Below are 16,398 nucleotides of genomic sequence, written 5' to 3'. Positions count from 1 at the left end.
GTTCCAATCCAAACACTAAGCACTACATTTATTTCCCTGTACAAGACACACAACAGCCCGGCATGGTTTCAATTATGACTGTGACGTTAATTGTACTGCTGTGTCTTCTGTAGAGTCTTCTATCTAGATTCTTGTGAAAAGAAACAGTGGGAAAGAATGGGATTAAAAGACCATATAAAACAATATGCCTGGAAAAATGGTGAGTCACAGTTCTAAAAAATAAACAAGCAAATATAACAAAGTATTAATTTTCCATAAGCAGAATGGACATCCATAACCAAGGGCAGGTTATTAATACACTGGACTTTGCTTATTTTAATCATGAGAATTCCATGACTTGAGAACTCAACTCCTGGTAACGAAGCTGAAACCCTATTAACCTGTTCAAATAAGCATTTGCAGGGAGGCTGTTAAAGATATGTCAACAACATGAACTCAGTTTTTTTTTCCCCCAGTAATGGAAAACACACATTGCTGAGGTCCATGTTTTATGTATCTTTAAGAGAACTGGTTCAAATGAAAATAAATACGAGGCGTGAGGAGATACACTCACTGGGATGATCTGTCCACACACTCCAATAGGTTCATGTCTTGTAAAGGTAAAATAGTCTCCATCTGAAAGAAACGAGCACCGTCACTACCACAGAGTTCAGACTAGAAGAAAAACTGCAGAGGGAGAACTTGGGTGGCAGCAAAAAGCAGAAATAAAGTTGAGAAAACTTTTTGTCCATGGTTCCTACTCAACTGTGTATGAAAGCTGGTAGAAGAGCTGTCACTTGGCAAAGGGTTTCTCCAGATACGGTCCCCAGACACCCGAACAGAGTACTGGTAAGAGGCCCTCAAAGGCAAAATAAAAGACAAGTTTATGACACTAGATGCAGTCCTGGGGGTGGAGGGTGGGGCAGGGAGGGGGGCAGGCGGGCCAGGGAACTGGAAAATAGTAATATTATATTAAATATTAAAATGATATTTATATATAGAACAGTTGAGTTAAAAACTGAGGTACCTCAAAATTTTAAATAGCTTTCTGAAAGTACTAAAAAAAAAGAAACTAAGTAAAATGCTATTGGGTAAATTTAAAATGCTAGGCAACTGGAAAAGGTGAGGTGTAAAAGTAAGATCTATTTCATAACTCAATCCTGGTGTCCAAATGCACTTCCAGGCACTGGGGGAACCCAGGCATGTCTAGGCCTATTTCAAGAAGGCAAAAGTTCACTTCAAAGAAGATTACATTGATAACCCAAAGCCTCCACCCTCACATCAGCCATGGAAATGAGGACAATTTAATAATCTTGTTTTCCCTATAGGAGCAATGGGAAATTGGAATAAATACCCAGGAAATCCAAACCAAATTCTTCTTTAGGAAAGTACCATTATATTTATCTGAATTATTTTAAGTGGCTAATTGAGATAACCAAAGAATGGCTTGTTTTTTTTTTAGCATAAAGCTTTTCATTTCTGGTATTGGGTCTTTGTTTTTCCCTCAGTTGCCAACGCTTTGGCTGCTTCACTGATACTTGTTTTCTCTCTCAAAAGCCATTCACTAGGGAAAGTGAAGACCCTCAGTTAATACTCAGGAAGAGCATTACTATTAGGGATGGGAATGAAAGTGGGGACAGGAGGAGATGCTAATTCTTCCTAGAATTAACAGCTATCTGTTGCTGGTACATCTTTTCAAAGAACTTTTTCTTCCCACATACATTAGCATCCTTTTATCCCCTCTCTTTTTAAAAAAAAAAATACAAATGGGGTCATATTATTCACAGTCTTCTATACTTTGGTTTTTCCCACTTTTTTCATATAAATCTAACACATTTTTTAAGCTGCTGAATGTTATTCCACTGGCTCAATAAATAATGGTACCACTGTAAACTGTCCTGAAGGACAACAGAGATTGCTTTCAGTTCAAGCTATTATAAATAATGCTGTAACACTATCATTTTATATATCTCTGTATATCTGTGAAATTTCATGGTCAGAGTGTACATGCATTTCACATTTTGATCAATATTGCCAAATCACTCTTCAGAAAAATTACACAATTCATAATTCCAAAACAACATGTTTTTTTCCCTACCCTTTAACACTGGGGTTTTTCAAACATTTTAATTTTGGTCAACCTGATAGGTAAGAAAATGACAACCTGTTTTGATTTGTGTTTGATGATATATGGAGTGAATATTTTTTCATGTTTAATGGTCATTTAAAATTTTTTTCTTCAGATTTATATCCTTTCTCATTTTTCTACTAGGTTATTCTTTTTTAATCATTTAGAAAACTCTGTGTATATTAAGAAAATTAGGCCTTTGTCATGTGTATATGCAAAGTTTTCCCCTAGTCTGCTACTTGTCTCCTAATTTTGTTTCATGTATATTACTTTAAATGGAAGAATTTAGGAAGTAGGTAAGCTCAGCAACTGTAGGAAGGAAATTATTTTAGAATGTATCTCCACTACAACAAAAAAAAATAGCCAAAATGTGGAAACTGTCCACAGGATGATAATAAGAAGTCTGAGTAATATTTTAAAAATCAAGTTAACTATCTCAGCTTTGTATGCAGACAATTCAAGAACTTTCATAGATATCTTTTTTTACAATAGTGCAAGTTACCACCATTCTTCAATTTATAAATCTCTGAAAAAGTTTTTTTCTATTAATACGTTTTAATGTTTCACATTTTTTTCCCAGAAGATATAAATGCAATATTAGGCTCCTCTTCCTGGGAAGGTTTTTCACGGGGAGCAAAAACACTGATCAATAGGCTAGAGAGTTTCATTTGCAAGGAAATCCTTCTCAAGTAAACTCTGTAATCTGGCTAAGGTGATGTATTCGGGTATTAATCAAAGACCATAGAAAGAGAGTGTAATGTCAAGATGGAGTACAAATGGCCTGAGAAAAAAATGGGAATATGAACTGAAGAACCACACAGGTGTTTATTTTAGCAGCACTAGAATGGTTCAGAGAGAATTCACAGGGCACTTGCACAAGCACAGCATGGTAATTCATAAAGCGTTTCCCCCCTCTACATTCTAAATGCTGAAGAATTTAGTTGTATTACTTATATAATTTTGAAAGTTACTGAAGAAATGAAAGAGAAGAAAAAATGTAGGAGAATCTTAAAAAGCTGACCTCATAAGGAATTGAACTCGACTCCATAATTGATCCCAAGAGAAACCTGAGTTATGGGGAATGAAAACTTTCTTGGATAAACTGTTCACAGATTTGACAATGGCTGGCGCAATGAAAGAAATCGAAGAATCTTCCATCTAAGTTCCTCTAAGCAGTAGATAAATAAAGGGTGTTTTGGTGCTTGAGCTCTTCCCAAAACACCGCTGAGTGAAAGACATAAAGAAAGGGTCCCAGACCTTGCGCTCAGTCCGTATTCTCATCTGGTTAGTGGAAGAGGATTCTGAACACCCTTAGTCTGAACAGAGTGCCCAGCACACACGAGAACTATACCTCCTACGTGCACCCTTGGCCAGGGCTGGAGGCACCGCAGAGGTCCCACACAGCTACTATGACCCTGCTCTGGATCTCACCAAGCTTCTAGGCTAAGGTTACCCAAAGGCCAATCGCTCAAGAGCCACCTTCTTAATTTTTGCCATGTTCAAGTATCACTTACCCTATTACTTATAATTTCTTAAATTAACTCATCTTTTAAAAGCTATTTGTCAGCTATTTGTTAGCCTCACCTTAAGGAAAATCTATGAAATAACAGATTTCATGAGCTAGCAATATTTTCTTCTAATATTCTTCAAACCTAATAATTAAAATAAAACATGCTTACTGCATTCCTGTAAAGAATCATCTTTAATTTTTATTTTTTATTGAAGTATAGTTGATTTATGTTTCATGTATACAGCAAAGTGATTTGGTCATAAATATATATATATTCTTTTTGAGATTCTGTCCCATTATAGGTTATTACAAGATATTGAATATAGTTCCCTGTGCTATACAGTAGATCCTTGTTGTTTGTCTATTTTATATATAGTAGTCTGTATCTGTTAATCCCAAATTCCAAATTTATCCCTCCCCCCCCTTTCCCCTTTGGTATGTTTTCTATGTCTATGTTTTCTATGTCTGTGACTCTATTTCTGTTTTGTAAATAAGTTCATTTGTATCATTTTTTTAAGATTCTACATATAAGTGATATCATATGATATTTGCCTTTCTCTGTCTGATTTACTTCACTTAGTATGATAATCTCTAGGCCCATCCACGTTGGTGCAAATGGCATTCTTTCTTTCTTTATATGGCTGAGTAGTATTCCATTGTGTATATACACACATACACACACGTGTGTATGTGTGTATATATATGTGTGTGTGTGTGTGTGTGTGTGTGTGTGTGTATATATATATATATATATATATATATATATATATATATATCACATCTTCTTTATCCATTCAACTGTCGATGGACATTTAGATTGCTTCCACATCTTGGCTATTGTGAATAGTGCTGCTATGAACACTGGGTGCATGATTCTTTTTGAGATAGAGTTTCCTCCGGACCTATGCCCAATAGTAGGATTGCTGGATCATATGATAGCTCTATTTTTAGTTTTTTGAGGAACCTCCATACTGTTCTCCATAGTGGCTGTATCAATTTACATTCCCACCAACAGTGCAAGAGGGTTCCCTTTTCTCCACACCCTCTCCAGCATTTATTGTTTGTAGACTTTTTGATGATGGCCATTCTGACCGGGGTGAGGTGATACCTCATTGTGGTTCTGATTTTCATTTCTATAGAATCATCTTGCAGGTTACCGGTGCCACATGGTATGCCATGTTGTGCTTCTCAAATTTAAATTTGTACACAAAGCACCTAGAGTTCTTGTTAAAATGCAGATTATGAATCTGTAAATCTAGGGTGGGACCTAAGAGTCGGCATTTCTATATAAGCTCCCAGATTATGCCAACGCTTCTGATCCACAGACCACACTCCAAGTAGTGAGGTTCAGAGGAACCAAGCAGGTAAAGGGTAGTCCATGTGTATTATGATGACCTACAGCTGCTGACTTCATTTCTATTTACTTTTTGCCTCTCTGATAACTACTAATTTGCCTGAAAGGAGTTTGAAGTGTAGGAGAATCTAAACAATGTTTTTAACACTTTTAAAATAGGAAGATAAGAACAAAAACATATATACTTCTACAGAACCTTCCAAAATATTTTTACATGCTTGCCTCATTTCATGCTCAAAACAACACTATGGAAAAATTAGGGAAAGTATTATTATTAGAAATTTACAATTAGAGAAAATATGGCACAGAGAGGTTAAGTCTAAAGTGATATCACTGGTTAAGTTGTGGCTCCTGCACTTGAATCTGCATCATCAGACTTCAAATTCACTTCCCTTAGAAACATATTAAAGGCTCTTTTGTGAAAAAGGTGTTGGATTTAGGTGGCTATCACAAAGCATAGAATCAGAGTGTAACGTCGAGGAGTGCAAATGGGGGGAAAAAGACAACCCTTTTACGAAGGGTAAAGATGATTCTTTGAGGATGTGGTGTGTGGACAGAGAACTCGCATAGACTCCTGTATCTTAAGTTATAAAGGGAACGCTACAGAGCAACAGTCCTCTCCTCAGGTGGGGGAGCCCAAGGCTGAGCACCTCTCTGCATCTGGGGTGAGTCGACTCCAAGAGGGTGCGGAGTGTTACTTCTCCCTCTCTCTCTTCTATACCTAAGATGATGTATAATGAGTACTGCTCTCTGCCTAGAAGAAAAATTGCAGCCCATTTTCCCATCTTTGACATTAATAATGATCTCTAAATATGGCAAGATGATTAAAAATATTGTTCCCATCATTTCTCTAGCTTTGTGCTATAAAGCACATCAGCCTGACATAGAAAAAATCTCCATCCAAACTCCGATACTCCATTTTAGGCTATGATGATCTTAGGTCTTCTTACCAAATATGAGGCATTACAGAGAGAGTTCAGATTCAGCAAGAAAGGATTGCATGTGATGAAAATACCAAATAAATGTTCTGAATATCACATTCTGAGGCAACAAGTTAGCATACAACTATGGTGGAGAAAACTAAAGAAGCGATGAGACATCAAAACAGAGATACTAATTCACGTGTTTAGAACTTTTTATCTGTCAGTCTCTTTTCCATTTCACTCAAGTAAAAAATACTGTTCTTAAAAGGAGTTTATTTTAAGACACACCCAGAGACAACTTCTCTTACGTGTTTTCATACCTGAATGTTATACACCTTTATGAAGAATATAAAAATCTTACAATTAAAAACTCTATTTTACCATGAATTTGGTTGAACTATGGATCAAACTTTACTGAGTATGTATAGATTGAGCCATTTCTAGAATTAAACTAAGAAGAGTCTTTGTCTCTAGAGATGAGTAATAAAAAAACCTCTTCCACATTTGTGAATGTTGAGGCACTCTTCTATGTTCTTTCATGGGGGCTCATCAAATTACACAAGCAATATAACAATTACTTAGTTATTTAGAACAATTTAAATATTTGGATTATTCCTTCAGGGTAAACATTACTTCTTAAAGCAGAGTTTATAGTTGTTTGAAAAAAAATTTTGACAGAATTATTATTCTCATAAGAATATCTAGCATTGACACAATCTACACATAAACTAGACAGAGTATGATTAGGTAATACCTATGGTCAATGAAATCAGAAGAATCTGCAATGTGCCAGAAATTGAGAAGAAATTTATCAAATATGGACCCCAAGAAATGGCTCCCAGGAATGCAAGGATTCTTCAATATACGCAAATCAATCAATGTGATACACCATATTAACAAATTGAAGGATACCATATGATCATCTCAATAGATGCAGAAAAAGCTGTCAACAAAATTCAACACCCATTTATGATAAAAACTCTCCAGAAAGTAGCCATAGAGGGAACTTACCTCAACATAATAAAGGCCATATATGACAAACCCACAGCCAGCATCATTCGCAGTGGTGAAACACTGAAACCATTTCCACTAAGATCAGGAACAAGACAAGATTGTCCACTCTCACCATTATTATTCAACATAGTTTTGGATGTTTTAGCCACAGCAATCAGAGAAGAAAAAGAAATAAAAGGAATCCAAATCGGAAAAGAAGAAGTAAAGCTGTCACTGTTTGCAGATGACATGATAATATACATAGAGAATCCTAAAGATGCTACCAGAAAACTATTAGAGCTAATCAATGAATTTGGTAAAGTTGCAGGATAAAAAATTAATGCACAGAAATCTCTTGCATTCCTATACACTAATGATGAAAAATCTGAAAGAGAAATTAAGGAAACACTCCCATTTACCATTGCAACAAAAAGAATAAAATACCTAGGAATAAATCTACCTAAGAAGACAAAAGACCTGTATGCAGAAAACTATAAGACACTGATGAAAGAAATTAAAGATGATACCAACAAATGGAGAGACATACCATGTTCTTGGATTGAAAGAATCAACATTGTGAAAATGACTATACTACCCAAAGCAATCTACAGATTCATTGCAATCCCTATCAAACTACCAATGGCATTTTTCACAGAACTAGAACAAAAAATTTCACAATTTGTATGGAAACACAAAAGATCCCAAATAGCCAAAGCAATCTTGAGAAAGAAAAACAGAGTTGGAGGAATCAGGCTCCTGGACTTCAGACTATACCACAAAGCTACAGTAATCAAGACAGTATGGTACTGACACAAAAACAGAAATAAAGATCAATGGAACAGGATAGAAAGCCCAGAGATAAACCCACGCACATATGGTCACCTTATCTTTGATAAACGAGGCAAGAACATACAATGGAGAAAAGACAGTCTCATCAATAAGTGCTGCTGGGAAAACTGGACAGCTACATGTAAAAGAATGAAATTAGAACACTCCCTAACACCATACACAAAAATAAACTCAAAATGGATTAAAGACCTAAATGTAAGGCCAGACACTATAAAATTCTTAGAGGAAAACACAGGCAGAACATTCTATGACATACATCACAGCAAGATCCTTTTTGTCCCACCTCCTAGAGAAATGGAAATAAAAACAAAAATAAACAAATGGGACCTAATGAAACTTAATAGCTTTTGCACAGCAAAGGAAACCATAATCAAGACGAAAAGACAGCCCTCAGAATGGGAGAAAATATTTGCAAACGAAGCAACTGACAAAGGATTAACCTCCAAAATATACAAGCAGCTCATTCAGCTCAATATCAAAAAAACAAACAACCCAATCCAAAAATGGGCAGAATACCTAAACAGACATGTCTACAAAGAAGATATACAGATTGCTAACAAACACATGAAAGGATGCTCTACATCACTAATCATTAGAGAAATGAAAATCAAAACTACAGTGAGGTATCACCTCACACCAGTCAGAATGGCCAACATCAAAAAGTCTACAAACAATAAATGCTGGAGAGGGTGTGGAGAAAAGGAACCCTCTTGCACTGTTGGTGGGAATGTAAATTGATACAGTCACTATGGAGAACAGTATGGAGGTTCCTTAAAAAACTAAAAAGAGAACTACCATATGACCCAGCCATCTCACTACTGGGCATATACCCTGAGGAAACCATAATTCAAAAAGAGTCATGTACCACAATGTTCACTGAAGCTCTATTTACAATAGCGAGGACATGGAACCAACCTAAGTGTCCATCGACAGATGAATGGATAAAGAGGATGTGGCACACATATACAATGGAATTTTACTCAGCCATAAAAAGAAATGAAATTGAGTTATTTGTAGTGAGGTGGATGGACCTAGAGTCTGTCATACAGAGTGAAGTAACCGTATGCTAACACATATATATGGAATCTAAAAAAAAAAAAACAAACAAAAAGGTTCTGAAGAACCTGGGGGCAGGACAGGAATAAAGACACAGATGTAGAGAATGGACCTGAGGACACAGGGAGGGGGAAAAGTAAGCTGGGACAAAGTGAGGGAGTGGCATGGACATATATACACTACCAAATGTAAAATAGATAGCTAGTGGGAAGCAGCCGCATGGCACAGGGAGATCAGCTCAGTGCTTTGTGACCGCCTAGAGGGGTGGGATAGGGAGGGTGGGAGGCAGACACAAGAGGGAGGGGATATGGGGATATATGTATATGTACAGCTGATTCACTTTGTTATACACCAGAAACTAACACACCATTGTAAAGCAATTATACTCCAATAAAGACGTTAAAAAAAAAAAAAAGAAATGGCTCCCAACTACAATATGAAGAGTATTTCAAGAATTGCTACAAATCTTACATATCCAGTAACACTAAAAATGAGTTTACTTAACAGCATCAAAATCTGTAACACAATTCAATGAACGGATGGCCATCTCCTAATCTCTAATTTGTGTACAGAATTACCTTTCAAGGAGCTAGCAACCCTTTTGGTGACCCCAGTACTAAACAATTAGACCAACTACATTGAACTAGTTCATTTTGTCCTCTAGCAGATTCCTATGTATTCTGAGACTGAACAGACCTCACTGAACATTTTACAGGTGTAAGGATAAACTCTATAAATGCTTATACAGACACTGGAGATGACATTAGCATACAGTGGTGCTAACATTATTTCTCCCAAGAGGCTGCTGGTAGCATCTCAGAAGTTAAACTACATGTTCCTGAGTCAGTTATGAAGATATATTAGCTCTACTACTACTCCCTTACGTCACCTTGGAAAGTTACTTTACTTCTCCGGACCTCAGTTTCTCTGTCTGAAAAATGAGGTGACTGGCCTTAGTGATCCCTGAGTTCTTCTTCAGCCTTAACCTCTCAGAGAGGTTACATGTGAAGCAGACTTTGCGATCTCCTGTCACCACCAATTCAGGTAACTACCTACCCTGGGTTCTTAGGTGGGCAGAGCAAATAGCTCCTCATTCTCATTCTGAGTGAACAATAAGATCTCACCATATGGGTTCTCTGCTGACAATGCTAAATTAGATTGAGCTGTTAAAGGCAAAACCTTAGGATATGAGTTAATTTCTGCATATTTTTAGCCTATTTAGTTCAACAGGTAAAACTGAAAGGAGGTGAAGTAGATAAATAATTACAGATGGCCTGAGTAGCTTTTTAAACTTTTCTATATGCTAATGCATCATAAGGTCATTTTTATGTCAGAATTCAGCTTAAAGCATGGACTACATTTTCTCTGCTTACGTATCACAAAATAAATAAAATCAATACTGTTAAAGAGAAAAATCATTAAGTAATGTAAATCAATTATCCTCTATTTTTCCTTCAGTGAACTAAAAACGATCTTTGTTCCTTCCCCCATCACAAGGAGTTTGTGGCCATGAGAGGTTAAAAATAATACAGGTTAAAAATAATCAAAATGGGGATAAAACTACTTCCCCTGGAGGGCTTCTATGAGATTAGAGATATTGTAATGGGCACAAAGAAAGTGTACAATAAATCATAATAATGATTATTATTTATCATCAAAATTAGCAGATGTTATAGCAGAAGGGTCAAAGCATAGGATTTATGGTCAGAAAGAATGGCTCCATTGAGTACCATAGCAGGAAATAATAGACAATGTTGTAAAGGGAAGAACATCAAGACCCTGAATCAAACTAATACCACATGATTCTGTGATAACATCCAACTGTGGGCCTTGAGGGGGATGTGACAGAAAGGGATGGGAGAATCTTTCAATTCAGAGGGAGAAACAGCTGTCCAGTGGATGGCTCAAAAGTGGTCATGCCATAACCCTTTTCTCCTCCTCCCAAATATTCTAGAGGGAGGCTACCCTTCAGGGGGAGGGGAAAAAGTACATACTCACTCTCTCCAACTGATTATCCATTATGTAATCAAAATCTCTTTCTAAAACACAATTCTGATCAATGTATTCATTTACTTAAAATAATTCAGCGACTCACCATTACTGTGGAATAAAACTTGCAGCATGGTGTCCCCAGGCCCAGAGCCCCTCTGTCTTCTAAATCTGGCTATACTTTCAGATCCACTAGCACACTGTACTCTCCTCCCTCCATACTTCGCACAGGTTATTATCACTGCTGGTGATGGCCCTATCTCCATCTTTACTTACCTGCCCTTGTACAGGCATCACCTTGTACATCCCACTTCCTTCTCCAGGAAGCCTTAATACTGGGTGAGATGCCTTTCCTATGGAGTACCATTGTACTTTGTACTTCCATATGTGAATAAGCCACTCTGTATTGCACTTGGCTGTCTACTTGTTTGTTTCCTTTACTATTCTATGGACATCTTAGTTGTTCACCTTTGTAACTCCAGTGCTTAAACACAGGTGCTCAAAAAAAAATCTGCCGAATGAATAAATGTATGAAGAAATGAGGGGATGCCTGAGAGACAGGCTGAAGCCTGGTAGAACAGGTGAAGGAAGAGCTCTTCCCATTACGAGGCAGAACGCCCAGCCTTCCTAAATGGGAAGGAGTCCAAGAGACAATAGCATAATTCTTCCCACTCTTTCTGGTTCTTATCCTTTAGTGTCAGGGATACTAAGCTAGATGAACCATGGAGTACGATTCAATGTAACAAAGCAGCCTTATATTAAAAAAAAACTTTCAGGTTTATTTTTATGGGTGACCAGGCAGAACTGTGCTTTCCGTCCTTGTATTTCTCCTAGGAGCAATGGTTCAGTATTTACTAACTCAGTGTCCACGCCAACTTTATAGAACATAACTACCATGAATAATGAGAATCAACTGGATGTTAATCTAAAAATCGGAAGAGGGTGACTGGCTTCTTCCTTTTGCCACCCTGCTGTACACGTCTCCACAAGAGGGTCTACAATGGCTTAGGCAGAAAGAGACTTGGGTTTAAATCTCAGGCCTGCCACTTACTCACATGTGACCTTGTTCAAGACACTAAACCCTCGCTGTCTCATTTTCTCACCTGCAAAATGGGTACAATACCTTTTAAAATCTGACCTGTTTCACAGGATCATACACAGAATCACATAGATCCTGTATGTGAAAAAAACTTTTACATGCTCAAGTGCTTTGCAAACATAAAGTACGTTATCCCTTTATATTAAAATTTCAAACAAAATTAGGGTGTTTCACAGGAAATGTATGTAACACAATAAAGACCTCATGGTTAAAGGCTAATGGCTTTCCTACATTCCAGATTTCATTGAAAAAAGCCAAGAACACAGAGACAAAAATCAAGCTGATGTTAAATTATAAAGTTACAGATGACAAATAAAACATAAATGGATTGATTGAACAAATTTGAGAATAAATAAGTAAATAATAATGACGCTCCCTTTCCCTGATCTTCCACTATCACCCCTCTGGCTTAGCCAACTAGATTCCCTAAGCACTGAACTAGCCAAAGGGGTTGTGAGATGAATTCTCAGGAGCCTACAGGCATGTCCAAATATACCTAAAAATGGAACGGAAAGGAAAGCGGCCAAGTTCACGTTTGCCGTCATCCTTCCTTTCAACTGCTTGAGGCACCACAGCAAAAAGGTCTTACATCCCAGACCCCCAGCTTCCTAGGAGCTCTGCTTAATGACCTGAATCCCTGGAGAGTCCCTCATCCTGGTATCCCTCTAAACGCACTTAAGGAAAAACTGGGGAAACAAAAATTACTTGGCATTTAAGGGAATTCCTCACTTTTTTTCCTTCACAGGCTGGACACCAGTTTATGAGTAAAGGTGGGAGAGACTACTGTGAAAGACTTTTCTAAGCCCTGTATTTCTAATTCAGAATCCCCAAAGAGCATCAGATGAAAATTGAGACTTATAGACCAACCACCTCTACTGCCAGATAAAGTTACAGTAAAGTATCAAACATTATCAGGAACTCCAATAAATCTTTATCTAATCAAACAAGGTCTTCTCTCCTAAGGAGGCAAAAGAAAACCAATATATCATTAGGTCAAATGCCAGGTCAAATGTGTACAGCCTTCTGTTTCACCTTATTTCTAAGATATCTCTAAATCATTTGAAAAGATGTTTAAATGCCTGAAACATATTTGTTGTCTTAGTGAAATGGCAGGTGGGGTGGGGTGCCAAACACCCAGGGCCTTTGATCCTGATAATTTCCTTTCTGCACTGAAGCAGAAGAGGTCAACCTGAAAAGGCTGGCGCATGACCTGCTCTTGACAAAGGTTTTCGTTCCCAGGCCCTCCCACAGGTATGCTTACGCCAGACAACGACTCTGCCTCACTTAGGCCATTCCTTGATCCTACGAATGAGGCCAGAGAACAGTGGTCTGTAATATCCCAGAGCCAGGAGTGAAGTAAGATTCTGACATTCCTTAAGAACAGTCTTCTCCATCCTTCTGAGTCTGCTGAACGTGGGAAACTTCTGGATGGCAGGGAAGAGTCCCTATAACCAGAAACGCATTTTCTAAAGACTGACATTCCACATGTCACCATCATTCACGGAGGTAATTTTAAAATAGTCCTTTGAAGCCTCATCTCTGTCCCTTCTCCCTTCTCACTGTGACGTCTTCTCTTCTTGCTAAATGAGGCATCACAGTGGCCACATGGTTGGTGCTGGTCTCTGTATCGTCTCCTCACTACGCAAGGCAGAGAACCCAGCAGCATAGGCATCACCTGGCAGCTTGTTAGGAATGCAGAATCTCAGGCCCCATCCTAGACCTGCACTTGAAGAAGATTCCAGGTGATACATATGCACATTCAAGTTTGAGAAGCACTGCTCTAAGCCAGCTACACTATCATCCAATCATCCCCTTTTCTGGTAAACCAATCCTACTCAGCCTAGGAAGGCCCAAACTGGGCACTCCCAAGTTCCCAGCATCACTTTCCACTCCTCCTAGTATGCACATGGGAAGCAGGCTGTTTTCCAGAGAACACGGGCAGAGTACCTGGCATGTTACTTAGCAGCATTCAGAAGCCACTCAAAAACATGTACTTTCTTTCTTTATATGTATTCACCACTGCCAATATCGTCCTATCTCTTCCAGTTGGTCCCTTTCCTGTCGTGATATCTCTTCTACCCAGTATCTAAAATGGATCCTCTAGTGAAGTCATTCACCAGGCTCTAATGTCAAAGTTTCAGCTCTACAGTTTATTTGCTGGGTGAATCAGGAAAACTAACCTTTCTAGGCCTCAGTTTTCTCCTCTGTCAATGAGGATGTTAATAACAGTGCCTTCCCCTTGGGGCTGCTGTGAAAGCATTTCATTTGATATTAGCTACAGCTAGTATTCATGCTCAGACCCACACCTTTCCCCCAACTTAGTTTGGATACTTTCCCTTTCCTTTAAAGGGCTACAGCACTGACAGGCCAAGCCACATGACTTAGCACCTAAGTGTAACTCTCCTGTAGAGATCTTTGTTTTGTGTTACTAGTTTTGTCTCCAAACCTGGATCTTAAAAAAAAAGTGTCAGGATGGTGGTTGTTTTTACAGACTGTGAAAGTAATTTATAGGGAATACAGAAAATACAGAAAAATATGAAAAAGAAATAATAAATAATCCATAATCTCACCACTAAGAAAAAAACAACTGTTAACATTTTAGAGGATTTCCTTCCAAACAAGATCTTATGTTTCACGAGAGCAAGGGCCAAGTCTTAATCTTCTCAGAATTTTCCCTGGCTTCCCCACACCTAGCGCCTCTCCACACTCCCAGCACCTAACCTACCACAGTGCTAAGCACTTTGCAGCTGACAAACACACGCCTGTTCCTTAGCTGAGAGACGTACTGATGTGGCTTGCCCCTACACCTGTGTGTGGACTGTCTGCATATTGAAATAAGGATACTGTCAGAATTAGTGACACAATCTGTTTAGTTCTTTGTTCGGTTCAAGCTGCTGTAAAAGTGTGCTCAGATCTGTACTCCATGTGACTGCTGTTTGTGTTTGGTGGTGAAAGTGTGTTTCTGGTGAAGCCTCATGTTTCCCTTTTCAACATACTCAGATTACACATACCTACAGGAATGGTCATCCCGTGAATTTTATCAGCCCAGCCTGCGTAATACCGAAGGGTTTTGATGACTCCTTGCAAATCGATGTAAAAAGCTTGCAGGAATGGTTTGCCACCATTTAGGGATTCCATGGTCTGTAGGAAAAGAAATGGAGAGAACTTTCCAATAATACACTAAGTAACTTCTACAGCAGAAGAAAAAAGGAATAGAGAGAATACAAATGAATCTGAACAATGATGCATACCTGGTCAACTCTGATTTCCCAAATGAAAAGATTTTTAGTACCGCGTGTTTAGTTTAGTTTCCAGTAAAAACCACAATGAACTTATACGTGTGTGTTCTTGTGCCTGTGTGTTTCCAGTAACCACTATCCCAATATATAAACACAACTGGTGATAAAGAAGTGTTCTGCTTGTCAAACCAGCTTCTGTTGTATTAATGATCAGAGCTGCGTGGGGATTTTTCAGAGTCTACACCAGTATTCTGAATCCAAAAAGAGGAGCAGGGACATGGGCTTTTATGCAGTTGATGAGACTATAAAACGTTCTCCACACTGCCAAGACCCCTGCTGAGAAATGGAATAGCCACGGTGCACAGCAAGTTTATTTATTACCAACAAATAAACAAGATCTCCTCTAGGGAAGCTCATACTATAACAACTTGAGGGCTGTTTTTTCATAAATATTTATGTTAATAACCATTATCTATTAAGAGTGAAGTATCTGGTCTATTTAATAAAAATACAGTTAGAGTTATTAAGCAGTTTTAGATGATAAATGTTATTATTTTAATGACACAGTCCTAAATAGGGTAAATCTGTAACATAAAGAATTACAAATGAACACAATGAGTATTTTGACTTGAGAAATAGTAAAGGTGTTACATATTTAACAAATAAAATTAAAAAAACATGTTTGTAATCTCATGTCCTTCTCTTCAAGGACATTTTACAACACATACTGGTACGAAAATTATTTGAGTGCTGACAAAACTAAAATTGAAATATTCTCCATTCAATGACATGAAAATATTATTTACAGTGCAATTTTTCCACTTACCATGTGTATAAGATGGAACTCATTTTAAAATATCATGTGACCTATTCACTGTATACTGGCTCACCTTTATTAAAGGAAATCAAGTTATTTCCCAGTTCTTTTTAGAATATTTATATGTCTGTGAGATGAGCATTACATTCTCCACACAGCAGGCATAGAGCCAAGGTCTTGACAGCATAGACTGAAGTAGAGTCAATAACCAGAATCTGGGCCACCTAAATGGTCCATCCCTATGAGCTGTTGACACCAGCTAAACTTACCTGAGAGTTGCCAGCCCTAGGTTTATTTTCAATTGTGTTTACCTGGGTGCAGTATTAACTTCAGTATTCTGGTCAGGAGCTCCCCCTATATTCGAGAGGCTACCTCTTAACAAAACTCACTCCTCTCATGCCTTGTGAGTGTTTAAAAGTAGAAATCACATTTAAGTGTGATGGGAAAAAGGACTTGACCACA

The 16,398-nt window shown here is 37.9% G+C and overlaps 1 protein-coding gene across 1 annotated transcript in view; it reads right to left on the bottom strand.

Moving 5' to 3' along the window:
- ALDH1A2 (aldehyde dehydrogenase 1 family member A2) overlaps nucleotides 1–16,398 on the bottom strand; it is a 96,396-nt gene that overhangs the window by 41,623 nt on the left and 38,375 nt on the right. Inside the window, exons 4-5 of the mRNA XM_059913181.1 lie at nucleotides 14,892–15,021; nucleotides 554–615 (exon numbers count right to left, since the gene is read on the bottom strand). Coding sequence (XP_059769164.1) covers nucleotides 554–615; nucleotides 14,892–15,021 — 192 coding nt within the window. The remainder of the gene's footprint in view (nucleotides 1–553; nucleotides 616–14,891; nucleotides 15,022–16,398) is intronic.

The sequence above is a fragment of the Balaenoptera ricei genome, chromosome 2 (assembly GCF_028023285.1).
Source record: "Balaenoptera ricei isolate mBalRic1 chromosome 2, mBalRic1.hap2, whole genome shotgun sequence".
NCBI classification, from domain to species: Eukaryota; Metazoa; Chordata; class Mammalia; order Artiodactyla; family Balaenopteridae; genus Balaenoptera; species Balaenoptera ricei.
This window is presented reverse-complemented; position numbering and strand designations above follow the sequence as displayed.